The 13,434-nt window shown below is 36.2% G+C and overlaps 1 protein-coding gene across 4 annotated transcripts; it reads left to right on the top strand.

The window, feature by feature from the left end:
* The first annotated feature begins 7,074 nt into the window (after nucleotides 1–7,074).
* LOC137727246 (G-type lectin S-receptor-like serine/threonine-protein kinase At4g27290) lies at nucleotides 7,075–10,587 on the top strand. Of its 4 annotated transcripts, XM_068466102.2 has the most exons (8): nucleotides 7,075–7,099; nucleotides 7,164–8,465; nucleotides 8,697–8,849; nucleotides 8,947–9,077; nucleotides 9,199–9,409; nucleotides 9,604–9,841; nucleotides 9,925–10,075; nucleotides 10,279–10,587. In XM_068466102.2, the coding sequence occupies exons 1-8, from the start codon at nucleotides 7,075–7,077 to the stop codon at nucleotides 10,585–10,587; spliced, it is 2,520 nt and encodes an 839-aa protein (XP_068322203.2). The 4 variants fall into 4 exon arrangements, with proteins under 4 accessions (XP_068322203.2, XP_088534356.1, XP_088534354.1 ...); XM_088678230.1 differs by lacking the exon at nucleotides 7,075–7,099 and having other exon boundaries at nucleotides 7,123–8,465; nucleotides 8,706–8,849; XM_088678228.1 differs by lacking the exon at nucleotides 7,075–7,099 and having other exon boundaries at nucleotides 7,123–8,483.
* Nucleotides 10,588–13,434: the final 2,847 nt, after the last annotated feature.

Here is a 13,434-nt window from a genome sequence, read left to right as displayed (position 1 = left end):
TGGCTATCGCTAGGCTGACGTCTGCCTGACGTCAAATTCTCTCAGTCACAAGCTCGGGCAATTCTAACCCGTGTGCTCAATCGAGCTTCCCAATAGTCCAGTTGATCGAGATGCGGAGGAGGGGTTTTTGGATTTTAGGGGATTTGATTGCCCAATTGCCCAAACAATGTTCTTGAGGTGGACTTGCTCTAATGGTAAGGATGCATATGATGATGAGTAGGCGTAGACTAGATTCAAAGTTCGACCCTCCAATATTAAAAAAAACCAAAATCTAGGTTTGAGGGCCAAGATTACTTGAGGCATGCTATCATGATAAGGATTCGATACAAATTAGATACAAATTAGTTTAAAAGGAGGGAAAGAAAAAAAAAGAAAGATACGTACGTTGGGAATCATGTGTGTTTGTGATCACCACCTTTTATTGAGCTAATTGTTTTGCAACCTTGACTTGTGGAGATGGAAGTTTTCTTTATCTTTATTTTTTCCTTTTTCTTTTCTTTCTTTCATTCAACTTAAAGTCGGTGTTTATATTCTACATGTGATCTCCACCCTTTTTAACCCCCACATTACGCAGAATCTCTCTCTCTGTCTCTCTCTCTCTCCATCTTTACACCTTTGTTTATCCCTTTTCGGGAATCTCTCCCTCATCACCCCAACAAACATATAAAACCAACCCTTTGAATATGTCTTCCTTCCATTCATCTCTTCCACCAATACATATAACCAAACTCACATTTGCTAATGCATGCATGAGATAGAGGAGGATATGACTATTCCATGACACCGTTACATCTTTACTGTGACATATTTTTCACGTTAACGTTATATTATTGACACGAAATAGTACAAAAACAATATATTTGTGTTGTATAAGTAGATAATGAACATGGTTGTGTCTCATTGCAGAAGCTAAGGCCATCTCCAACCGAAGGGTCCAGAGGGCCAAATGGCCAAAAATAGCCCGAAAATCGTCAACCGAGGGCTAGGCTAGAGGGCTCATGGACCCGATGGAATCTCAAAGGGCTGGCCCCTTCCAGCCAACCAGCTAGCCCCGGGCTGGCCAGATTTTTTTTTTTGTGTCGGATTTCCTGTCGGTTATATTCGACAGGAATACATTTAATATAAATATATTCCTGTCAGTTATATCCAACAAGAATCCTTAAACACAATTTTGAATCTAACGACTAGCTGATGTCAGCTAGCCGTTAATTTTGATTTTTTTTTTTTTTACAGTTTTATTTAATTTTTTTTCATTTACAAAAATTTTCCTATAACTTCTTTTTTATTCTATAACTTCTATTTTACAAAATTTGTTTCATATATTTTTTTAAATTCTATTTTTTTTTCAACTTCTATTTTACAAAATTTGGTTCATATTTTTTTCTTTTTTTTTTTTACGTCATTTAGCCATTGGATTTGAATTTAAGTTGTGGTAATTTTTAAATTTAAATAATAAATTATGTTTGGTCCTATGACCTTCGGTTGGAGACGGTTTTTTGTGACAGAGCTAAAACGAGCCATTTGACCCTCGGTTGGAGATGGAGGCAAATATGGCAATGTACTGTTCATTAAAATATTAATATCTTGGAAAATCAGAGGATTAAAACGAACCCTCTGATCAGCCTTCGGTTGAAGATGATCTAAGATAATGAAAGGAGACTTTTCCATTTGGCTTTGAATTAATACTGTGCTAGAATTGTTATGACAACCAAGTGTGATGCTTACTGCTGCTGCTGCAGCTTTCTGATGGGGCCTGGTGTGATGGGGCTATCATTATTTCTTGTATTGGAAACATACCTTACTTGTGCTCAGGATGCTTGGAATATATATGCAATCTTTTTTCTCCTCACTCTTTCCATTTGCGAAAGTAAAATTTGACCGTTTGGTTGGGGAAAGTGAGGGAGAAGTGGCATTCATTCATGGGGCCTGCATGGCGGGGTCGGCTCCTTTGCAGAGCATCCCTGGACCCACTCTAGCCACATGATTCTGTAGTCATCTATCAATATCCAGTAACTTCTGAGAACAAAACTGGAATAAGTTAGTCGAGAGATACTTTCTTTTCACCGATTTATCAAGTGATAAGTCTCTCTTGAATGATAATTGATTTTTCTAAAAAGAATTGTTATTGATATTTTAAAATTTTTATTTTACATTTTAAAAATTTTAAAATTAAAAAAAATATACACTTATAGAGAATGTAAAATGAGATTTTTGAAATGTTAATAATAGTTTTATTTTTAACTACGTGACAATTAATGATTTGAATATGTTTTTATAGTGTTTTGTGACAATTTTGTAGTGGTGTCATTTGTAGTTTTGTGCAAATTCATTCCAGATTAATTACTTAGTCACTTAAGCTACGTACTCTACCCAATTCGCACATTTGTACTCTGTATTTATTTGTAATGACAATGAAATACAACTCTATCGTTTTTTAATAAAGAAAAAAAAAATCTCTCTCTTTCTAATTATTGAATAAAATTTAATGGGATTTTTGCCATGAACTGAAATTACCCCCACAACAAAGTACGAAACTCGGAACATTGAATGATAACACAAATGCAAAACAAAGAGAGTAAGTGAGGGATTTGGAATGGGTTTGGGAACTTTTTAATTTGGATATGGAAAGGGAAAGTGATGTATACTTGTGATGACAAAAGAAAATAAACAAAAGTAATGCTTGGATCGATCAGAAATGAGCATATTTCCCAATGCATGCATGCATCTCTCCCTCTTTCCATCTCACTCTGGCTCTGTGTGTGTTTTTGGTCATAGGTGGGTGTCTGCCTGCAGGCTTAACATGTGCATTTCAATACTACTAACACTTTGGGACAAGTCCATTTCACATTTAATTTCCTATATGTATAATATAATAATTCACAATTCAATCGACAGACGAGAGAGAGAGAGAGAGAGATATATTTGTCCCGATCGAAACTACCTCACCACCAACAGCCAGCCATAATATAGGGTTTTTATTGCATATATTTTCTATATCAATTAATTTAGTCTTTGAAATCTACCGCTCCTCATCAATTTGGTCATTTCTTAGACTTTTGTTAGTAGAACCAGCGGTTCTAATAATATGGTGACACGCAAAATATATTAGAAAAGAATTTTAAAATTTAAAACAATTGGAAAATAAAATAATAAGAGAATGTTTTTTTTTTTTTTTTTTTGAATACATCGATATTTTTACACTAAGAAGAGTGAGAGTTTGACTAGGCCACATAATGAGCAACCTAATTTGGTATCAAATTCATCATCCATAAGATTCGAACTTAAGACCTCACACTTCTAAATAAAGAGAAATATCGCCCGATTGTAGTACACAGTGACAAATAATAAGAGAATCTAAAAAATAAAAAAATAAAAAAGTCAAAATGCGGAAGAATCGTGCCAAGGACATATCAGTCACAAGATTGCCTCCATGATCGATTTGTTTTTTTTAATTTTATAATTATTTATTAAATTTTGTACATTGTATCGATTTGGGTACTCCTCCATGTTCTTCGAGATGTGAAACCCTGCACCACCAAATAACAAATCAAAACTAGGGTTTAATCGACCTAGAAATCAAAATCCCCAAATCCCAACACCTCACAAATTACAGTAAGAGTTTTGCCACAATATTTTATAATGTTGACACAAAAATTAACATTTGATTGTGAGGTGATAGAGAATCTATGGAGAGCCCCACTTTAAACGAGTCTATTTAGCATTTTTCATTTCTAATCTACCTAGCTTTATAGGACTATCCATAATTATTTGTAACAAACGAGGCATTATGGTTAATTTCCTAATTTTATTTATTTATTTTTTACAAACAATATTATCTACACTCAAGGTTCTAAAAAACTTTAGGTGCTAGTCGGGCGATGAGCTGGGGCATAGCGGCTGGGGCTTAGCGCCTAAGTGGACTAGGCAAATTTAAGTAAATATATTATATGTTATGTAAAAAGTGCTTGTTTATACTTAAAGTATATATAATTTCATCATAAACTACAAAATAGAATGATATATATATATATATATATATATATATATATTATGAAGTATTGGAACATAATGAAAATATGGAGAACAAGCATATACTGTGTGTTCATTTAAATTATTCAACAAGTCTCTTATAATTTATTGAAAAAAATAAAATACAAATGAAAGTTATCTATTTTCTGTCTAAGTGAGTCGCAACTTAGGCAGGTCTGGGCGGGCTAGGCAGTCTAGGCGGGTGTCTTAGCAGGTATAGGTGTTATTTCTTAATTTTCAAACGCCTAAGCATTAATTGGGGTAGTGACCAGCCGTCTAGCGTCTAGGCTGGGCTTAGGTGGCGCTAGGCGGGGACTTTTAGAATAGTGTCAACACTAAGAGAGACGGGTGGATTTAACCTTGCAATGAGCTATTAATAATGTGGTTCATGGTTTACTACTTTGATTTCTGGTGAGGAAGTTGGTAATACCCCTAGATCGTCGCATAAGTAGCTCCCAGACTACCTGATTCATGGTTTGGTACTGTGATTTCTGGTCGTTCTTTTTGCTTTCTGCTCACTTTCCAACAGACGCTATTGGGCTCTTAATCCACTCTTGCTAAGGGAGGATCCAACCACGAATCTTGAAGGGCCAATGTTCTATGGAAACTATTGAGCCCATGATCCGTATTCGGAAAAGTTACAAGTGAGGAAGTTGGCAATAGCCCATGACCAACCCATGACCGGCGTAATTCCGTCCAATTAACATTACCTCCACTATTCATCCCTCGGGCCCAAATGATATACTTATGAAATGGGTCCTTAACTAATTGTACAAGTAATCTTAACCGCAGTCAAAATGTGTGTAATGCATATTATGGACTTATTTGAAAGTACATTTAAAATAACTAAAAACATAGAAAAAGTATTTTTGAGTTTTAAAGCACTTAAAAACATAGTATTACCAAACTAGCTTCCATGCACGCGCTCACACGCTTGCAGAAGACATTTTTTGAATCACGACGTATTACGCGCATTTTAAATGTATTTATTAATGTAGATGGAAATGAATAATAAATACATTTAATAAAAGCTGTCTTTCAATTTCCATCTACATTTTATTGAATTTACATTAAGATTAGAAAAAATAATATTTAATAAACAACTGATTGCTAGCCTATTGTGAGGTTAAGCTCACACCCTTCCCTTAGTGTAGATAACATCGTTTGGTAAAAAAAAAAAAGATCATTTCCCAACTAATTGAATCACATTATTATATGAGTGCGGGAGACTTTTTTTATAACTGGCACTACACACCTATTAAGTGTTTAAAAATTGAGAAATAATATTTAATAAATAACCACGTGCAAAAGGTATTTTTTTGAATCGCATCACGCTAAGAGCGAATTAGACATTTTAAATGTATTTATATACATGAATTGCTTCAATATTTTTTGATTTCGTTATTTTTTTTTATCACCGGCGCTATGTGCCTTTTAAGATGTTTTAAACACAACATTCATGATTTTTCTTATTTTTTATTATATTTTTCTTTCCCATCACGTGGGCGGTGGACATCATCAACTTTGTCATTTGTTTATTATTTTCTCTCTTCCCTTTCATTTTTTTTATTATTTTCTCTATTCCCATTTATATTTATATTATATTTTATGATGATCAAATTACCAACTTACCTCTGTATAATTTGATATATTATTTTGAACAGGTTTTGAATTTTTTTGGTTGAGGGACAGTTTGTTCCAATTCTTCTTGTTAAAGTGGGGTGAAACCAAAATTTTTGTCTCATGCATGAACCCAAATTCCACTGTTCATCACACTGCTCTCCACTGTTCATCAGCCTTTCGGCTTTGTATATAATAGATTAATGCTACAATTATCTTCAAAGCATTACTGAAAGTCAAACAATTAGTCAACCCTAAACAAAATGGCAAATTTGGTATGGTTGATTAGTGCGTTTATGCTTTCGTGGACTTTTTAACAAATACAAGTCAAGCCGTCCACAGAGACACACATGCGTATAATACATACTATATATTTTTTGTATGGAAAAGGATGCTAGTTGGATCGTTTTTCTGAGGATCTTACGGATTCTGTGACTGGGATCGTTCATCGTATATCATGAGGTTAGAAATTATTTTAAAATTTAAAATTAAATATAAATAATATATAACGAAAACAGACCGCACGATGTACGATGAACGGTCTCGATCAAAGGCCAAATCCTTTCCCTTTTTGTATCACCATATGAATAGGAATTGCATATGACGTTTTGAATTTTTTTTTCCCTAATAACTAAATATTTATTTCACTAACGCTATCGCTCTGCTAAAAAGTAATAGGAATTGTGTAGAAATATTAGTCTTATGTTTGAGAAAACGTGAATGGGACTTAATTCCAGTTAATTCACATCACATGTAGACAAACAAAAATCTCAATTAAGATGTGCTTACATCTTCTGCTGCTCATCCTCATCACTAGTGCTGCAACATTTTCCACGGCATATAAGGTCAACACAACAAGAACATTTCCGTCCATGGAGATGGTGAGACCATTGTCTCAGATGGTGGCACCTTTGAGCTTGGTTTATTAAGTCGCCGTGCTCTGTAAAACCGCTACGTTGGGATATGGTAGAAGAAATACCAGTTATGACCGTCGTTTGTGTAGCTAACAGGGACGACCCGCTCGCTTATTCATTCGCCGTTCTGAAGTTCACCAACCCCGAAATTCTTGTCCTTGTCAACCAGAACAACACAGTTTAGTCCTCCAACACATCAAGACCTACACAGAATTCAGCGGCACGACTTTTGGATTCGGGAAATGTTGTGATACATGGTCATACTGTTACCCTGGTGCTACGATGCATGGACACGGAACTGTCGGGCTACGGTAACATAATTCTTTGACTGAATTCAAACCTACTTCGACATCAGTTTCACGTTGGAGAACAATTTATCTTCGGAATACGCCCAATTATTCAACAATATTGAAGGAAGTCAAAAATAATTATTCGACAATATTGAAGGAAGTCTAAAATAATTGATTGCTTGCAGGAAAAGGTATTCACGTTATTTAAATAAGGCCTTCAAATGACAGACAAAAATGCATATCACACATGTACGAGGAAGGTATAGAGGGACAATTGAGATCTTTAATATTCAGTGATTTCCCATGAATTTAATGGAAAATCCATTGAAAGCTTCAACTAAGATGTGCTTGCTTCTTTTCTACCCTTCTTTGCTGCTCATCATCGCAGCGGTATTCTCCACAGCCGATGACGCCACAAGCACATTTCAGTCCATTGCAGATGGTCAGACCATAGTCTCAGATGGTGGCACCTTTGAGCTTGGTTTTTTCAGTCCCGGTGCTTTGAAAAACCGCTACGTTGGGATATGGTACAAGAAGATATCTGTTACAACCATTGTATGGGTTGCCAACAGAGACACACCCCTCACTGATTCATCCGGCGTTCTGAAGGTCACCAACCCCGGACTTCTTGTCCTTCTCAGCCACAATATGAGCACAGTTTGGTCCTCCAACGCATCGAGAACTGCACAGAATCCAGTGGCACGTCTTTTGGATTCGGGTAATCTTGTCGTCATGGATGGGAGTGATGTTGACCCTGAGAATTATCTGTGGCAAAGTTTTGACTACCCTGGCGATACATTCTTACCAGGTGCAAAGCTTGGTAGGAACACAGTTACAGGCTTCAATTGGCATTTTAGATCATGGAAAAGTCCTCAAGATCCTTCTCATGGAAATTATACATATCAACTTGGTCCCAAAGGATATGCAGAAAAATTTGTGAGGGAAGGTTCAGTCATAAAATTTCGGTCTGGACCATGGACTGGAGTCCATTTCCAGTTCAGTGGAACGCCTCAGGTAAATACAAGCCCCATATATACATACAGTCTTGTTTCCGAGCCTGATGAAATTTACTATAGTTACAAGCTTCACAACAACTCAATCCTTTCGAGGGTGGTGTTAACTTCAGATGGAATTGTGCGGCGCTACACGTGGATTGATAGAACCAAAGGTTGGCTGCTTCAACTAATAGCACAAATTGATAACTGTGACAACTATGCATTATGTGGTGTATATGGTGCATGTAACATTGAAAAGGCCCCGGTATGTAGCTGCTTGAAAGGATTTAAACCAAAGTATCCTAAAGAATGGGATTTGGTGGATTGGTCTAATGGCTGTGTGAGAAATGCTCCGCTGAATTGCAGTGGAGACGTGTTCAAACAGTACTCGGGGATCAAATTGCCTAGCACAGAACAGTCCTGGCATAACATAAGCATGAACCTCAAGGAATGTGAGATGGTGTGCGCAAAGAACTGCTCCTGCACAGCTTATACAAATTTGGATTTCCGGGATGGAGGAAGCGGGTGCTTGATGTGGTACGGTGATCTGATTGATATAAGATACTTTGCTGAAAACGGGCAAGACATTTATATAAGAATGGCCGCTTCAGAACTAGGTATGGAAAAAACACCTGGTGGTGATTATGCATTTATCATCTGCTCGAAAGAAAGTCAAGATATAACGAAGTGAAATGTTGTACTAATTCCAACAGTTAGAACTTTGAATTTTGACACAATTAGCAAATTCTTCTCTTAGCAATGATTCGTTGGATGATAGACAATATAATCTTTTTTATTTATTACTCTCCGACTCATAATTTTTCTGTCATCAAAATCATCATTCTTAGATCATGAAGACGATACAAAGATCAACGCTCAATACTCTGAATCCAATGTGAAGAAAATGAGGATCATAGTAACCAGTACTGTGTTGTCTACTGGACTGCTGATCCTGGGCCTTGCCCTGCTCTATGCTTGGAAGAAGAAGCACCAAAAAGATGGTAAGCTATTTGACTTTCTACTCTTCTGCCCCTCAGTTTTCTAAGCTAGGTAGTATAGTTCCATGTTAAATGATTTACTTCACTACGTACTTTGCAGGAAAACTGAGGTCCAACCAAAAGGAAGACCTAGAGTTACCATTATTTGACTTAAGGGATGTCGTTTGTGCTACTAGTGATTTTTCAAACCACAATAAGCTTGGAGAAGGTGGTTTCGGATCTGTCTATAAGGTGAAATCACAGTCCTCGCTACAATTAGCTTGACATTTCAGCATGTCGCTTTGGTCAGGAGTAACAGATACAAGCAGGGAGTAGAATGGATTTTGATCTGATACGGTCTGATGAATTTCAGGGTACATTGAAAGATGGACAAGAAATAGCTGTGAAAAGGCTCTCCAAACATTCGAGACAAGGACTCAATGAGTTAAAGAATGAGGTTACACATATTGCCAAACTTCAGCACCGGAATCTAGTGAAGCTTCTAGGATGCTGCATTCAAGAAGACGAGATGATGCTGATCTACGAGTTCATGCCTAACAAAAGCTTAGACTTCTTTATTTTCGGTATGACTACTCAAGAACCTTATACATCACTTGACTTAAGTTTCTAATCACCTCATACTTTGTAAACTTACGTCTGATCCTTTGTCGGTTGGCTGTGTAAGGGAAGGGAAGGGAAAGGGAAGTGCAAGATCACAAAGTTGATTTTGTTAGAATAACGAACGTTTTTAACACTGGTGAACTATGCTATTTTGCAGATCAAAGGAAAAGCACCTTACTAGATTGGCCTAAACGTTTTGAAATTATTAATGGGATTGCTCGGGGGCTCCTCTACCTTCATCAAGATTCTAGATTGAGAGTAATTCATCGAGATCTCAAAGCCGGTAACATTCTATTGGATGGTGAGTTTAATGCAAAAATTTCAGACTTTGGCCTGGCAAGAAGTTTTGGAGGAAATGAAACTAGGGCTAAGACGAAGAAAGTGGTTGGAACATAGTAAGTATTGTAAAAGATCTATTACAGTCTACATAGTACATACCTTGCTTATAAAAGGTAGTTTTGGACACATTGGTTTGCAGTGGTTACATGTCCCCAGAATACGCCATCGATGGGTGCTACTCGATAAAATCCGACGTCTATAGCTTTGGTGTTATGGTGCTCGAGATAGTGAATGGGAAGAGGAACAGAGGATTTTCTCATCCAGGCCACAACCTCAACCTACTAGGACATGTAAGTGTCAATATCAATTTGTAGTATTTCGTCGAATGTGACACTTAACTGTCTATTAACAATTAATGACAATAATTGATGTAAAAAGTGGATCCGATTCCACTTAAAAATGTAAAACTTGGTTCGTCTAGCATTATTTTATGTCTTTACTTGTTCTGTATGCTTCTATTTATTCAGTAAAATTGATGGTTGCGATCTTTCAGGCATGGAATTTATACACAGAAGGCATGTCCATTGAACTGCTTGATACATCAGTAGGAGACTCCAGTAATCAACACGAAGTTCTGCGATCCATCCACGTGGGTCTTTTATGCGTGCAACGAAATCCGGCAGATAGGCCAAGTATGCCAGCTGCAGTTCTGATGTTGAGTGGTGAAAGTGCATTGCCTCAACCTCAAAAACCTGGTTTTTATAGTGAAAGGGTTCTAGATGACAACAATGTTGATCCTTGTGCAAACGAGGCTACATTTTCAGCTAATGACGTCAGTTATTCACTACTCGAGGCTCGATAGTTATTATTCATGTTCTGTTTATATCATCTTAAAATGTCCTATTAATTTGAGTTTCTTGAGTATTCTCTGATCATACAACTTCTTGCTTTACATAAGCTTTACTCTGATATAGGCGGCGACTCATTTGAATTTGAATTGTAGATGTAAATTAGTTATCCTTTATAGATTTCGATTGGATCAGATTATATATTTGAACCACTGATTCAGATTCGACAGGTTTTCTGCGTTCTAATGTTTACTAAAATACAAGATTGAGCTTTTTTTTCTTTGGTACAACTTAATTAAACACGCTGAAAAACAATCTACAGCATGAAAAAAACTGAGGCAAACTGACAGCAAGGGAAACAAGGTAGCAAAAAACCACCACACTCAGCAACCAAGAACAACGAGAAAGCAGAACTTCGTTGTTACCTGCAGGAAACCTAAACATCGACAAAGAAAGTCTGCAGGGAACGGTAGACACAATGGCATAAAAAATGCAAGTAGCATCCCTGGAATCATTCTGAAAATTTCTGCCGCAATGCAAACAAAAAGTCAATGAGAGGGTACCAAATCAATCCATTACATCTGTACGTAGTTACGTACTGACATGCAATAAAAAAATCACGTGAAGAGAGAGCTAGACCTAGACGCAATGGGACATACAACCAGTTACAAGACATATTCTCTCCCACCCGAGATACTCATGTTGATACTTCGTTTTTTGATATTTGTATATTAAAGTCAAATGTGGGGGTTCTTCTCTTCCTCTAATTTTCCAACTCACAATTAACTTGAATTACAAGAATTGAAGAGGAGAGAAAACGACACTGATACTTACAACACAACCAATCAGAGCATGTAAGTTTCCTTTGAGCTGAGGGAACTAGATGACCGCATATGAATTTAGCTATTTTCTACTTGACGAACATCGTTCTTTGACTGAATCCAAACCTACTTCTGATTGAAGACAGTTTTCTCAGTTTCACGTTGGAGAACCTTACACATTACTTCACTTAAGTATCCTAAAACAGTAATAGAAAGTCTAGATTCTTTGCGTATAAAAATGGTTTTTTGACACATTGATTTGTAGCGGTTACATGTCTTCAGAATATGCAATTGATGGTTTTTGCTCTATAAAGTTCGACGTCTTTAGCTTTGGTGTTTTGGTGCTAGAGATAGTGATTGGGAGTAGAAATAGAGGATTCTCTCATCCAGACCACAACCTCAACCTTCTCGGACATGTAAGTATGACAGTATTAGATGTCAAGTTAAAACCTCTTATCTCTCGATTATGGTACTTGTATTGAGCAGACTAGTTTTCGTGCTTTAGGCATGGATGCTACACACATAAGGCAGGCCTCTCGAACTGCTTGATACATCGGTAGAGGAATCCATCACTTTGCATGAGGTTGTACGAACAACTCAAATGGGTATTTTGTGCATGCAGCTGAATTCGGAAGATAGGTCGAGCATGGTAGCTGCAATTCTAATGTTGGGTGGTAAAGGTGCATTTCCTCAACCTCTAAACCTAGTTTTTACAATGAAAGGGATCTGATTGAACTCGAAATCGGTCATTCTTCATTATTTCACCACTGAAGGCTCGATAAAATATGGGAACTGATTTATGCACATTTAGCCCTCTTTATTTTTATTCATTGATTTCTTATAACTTTGGGAAGACAAGAAATAAACTTGAGTATGTAGAAATAGTTAAAAAAAAGTGCGGAAATTACTTCTCCAAATTATAGTAGGGGTTGATGCATACAACTTGTTAGAATGGAACACAAATAATATAGAATTGTACACAAAACTTCTTAATACTGTTCATAAAGTACTACATTAACAAAAAGGTCTGAAATTTTGAGAAATAAATAAATAAATAAATGAATCAAATTTTAATCCCTTTTTTTTTCAGCAAAAAGGCAGATGGCAGTTTCGCTAATACTTATCGGAAAGACATAAGACTTGATCCTAACAAAGCATTTTCCATCCTGCAAAGAAAAACAAAGCAAGCATTTTCCATAAATTTCTCCAACTTTTGATCCAAAAGTGTTTTGGGAAAGACATAAGATATTAGTGAGCTCGTTTGGAAACGTTTTTAAAATAATTGAAAATGTTTTTGGAAAAGGCATACGAGAGATTATATTCACATACCTTAAATTATTTCTTCCACATCTTTTAATTTTTTTAATATTTTCTACACACCATTAACACTTGATAGAAAAATATTAAAAAATTAAAAGGGTGCGAGGAAAGTAATTTGGGTTGGGTGAATATAATCTCACACATTTGGGTTGAGTTTTAAAAAAACTTGAAGTGCTTCATGCAAGAAATACTAGAAAACACTTCAAGTGCTTTTCATAATTCGCTTAAATTTTTACTACTGATTAGTCCCAAAAATTTATTCATAATTCACTTAAATTTTTATTAAGAATTAGTTCCAAAAATATTTTTATAATTCACTTGCATTTTCATTAGCCATTGTAGAAGCACATCCAAACAAGTTGGTAAATAGTAGCATCGCCACTTGGTGAGAAGACATTTGACAAACAAAAATGTTACTTTTATCTCTATTAAAGTGATGATACAAATAGGTAGTAAGAGTAATATTATTTTTCGACAAACTCTTTGTCTTTCTGTCAGTTGTATATCCAAAATTTCCACGTCATCACCAAGATTTGGTTATCGTCCTCCATCAAGGGGAAGAGGATCCTCTCCTGAGCATAGGATGGGGATCCTCCTGATCACGTAATCCGGACCGTTCAAATTTAATCCAACGGTTGTAATTATTATAATTTCTAAGGGATTCCTTATTTAGAGCCGTTGGATTAAAATTGAACGGTCCAGATTTCATCATCAGGAGGA

The sequence above is a fragment of the Pyrus communis genome, chromosome 10 (genome assembly GCF_041283825.1).
Source record: "Pyrus communis isolate YQ-2024b chromosome 10, ASM4128382v1, whole genome shotgun sequence".
Classification (NCBI taxonomy): Eukaryota; Viridiplantae; Streptophyta; class Magnoliopsida; order Rosales; family Rosaceae; genus Pyrus; species Pyrus communis.
The sequence above is the reverse complement of the archived record's forward strand: the minus strand, read 5'-3'. Positions and strand labels throughout refer to the sequence as shown.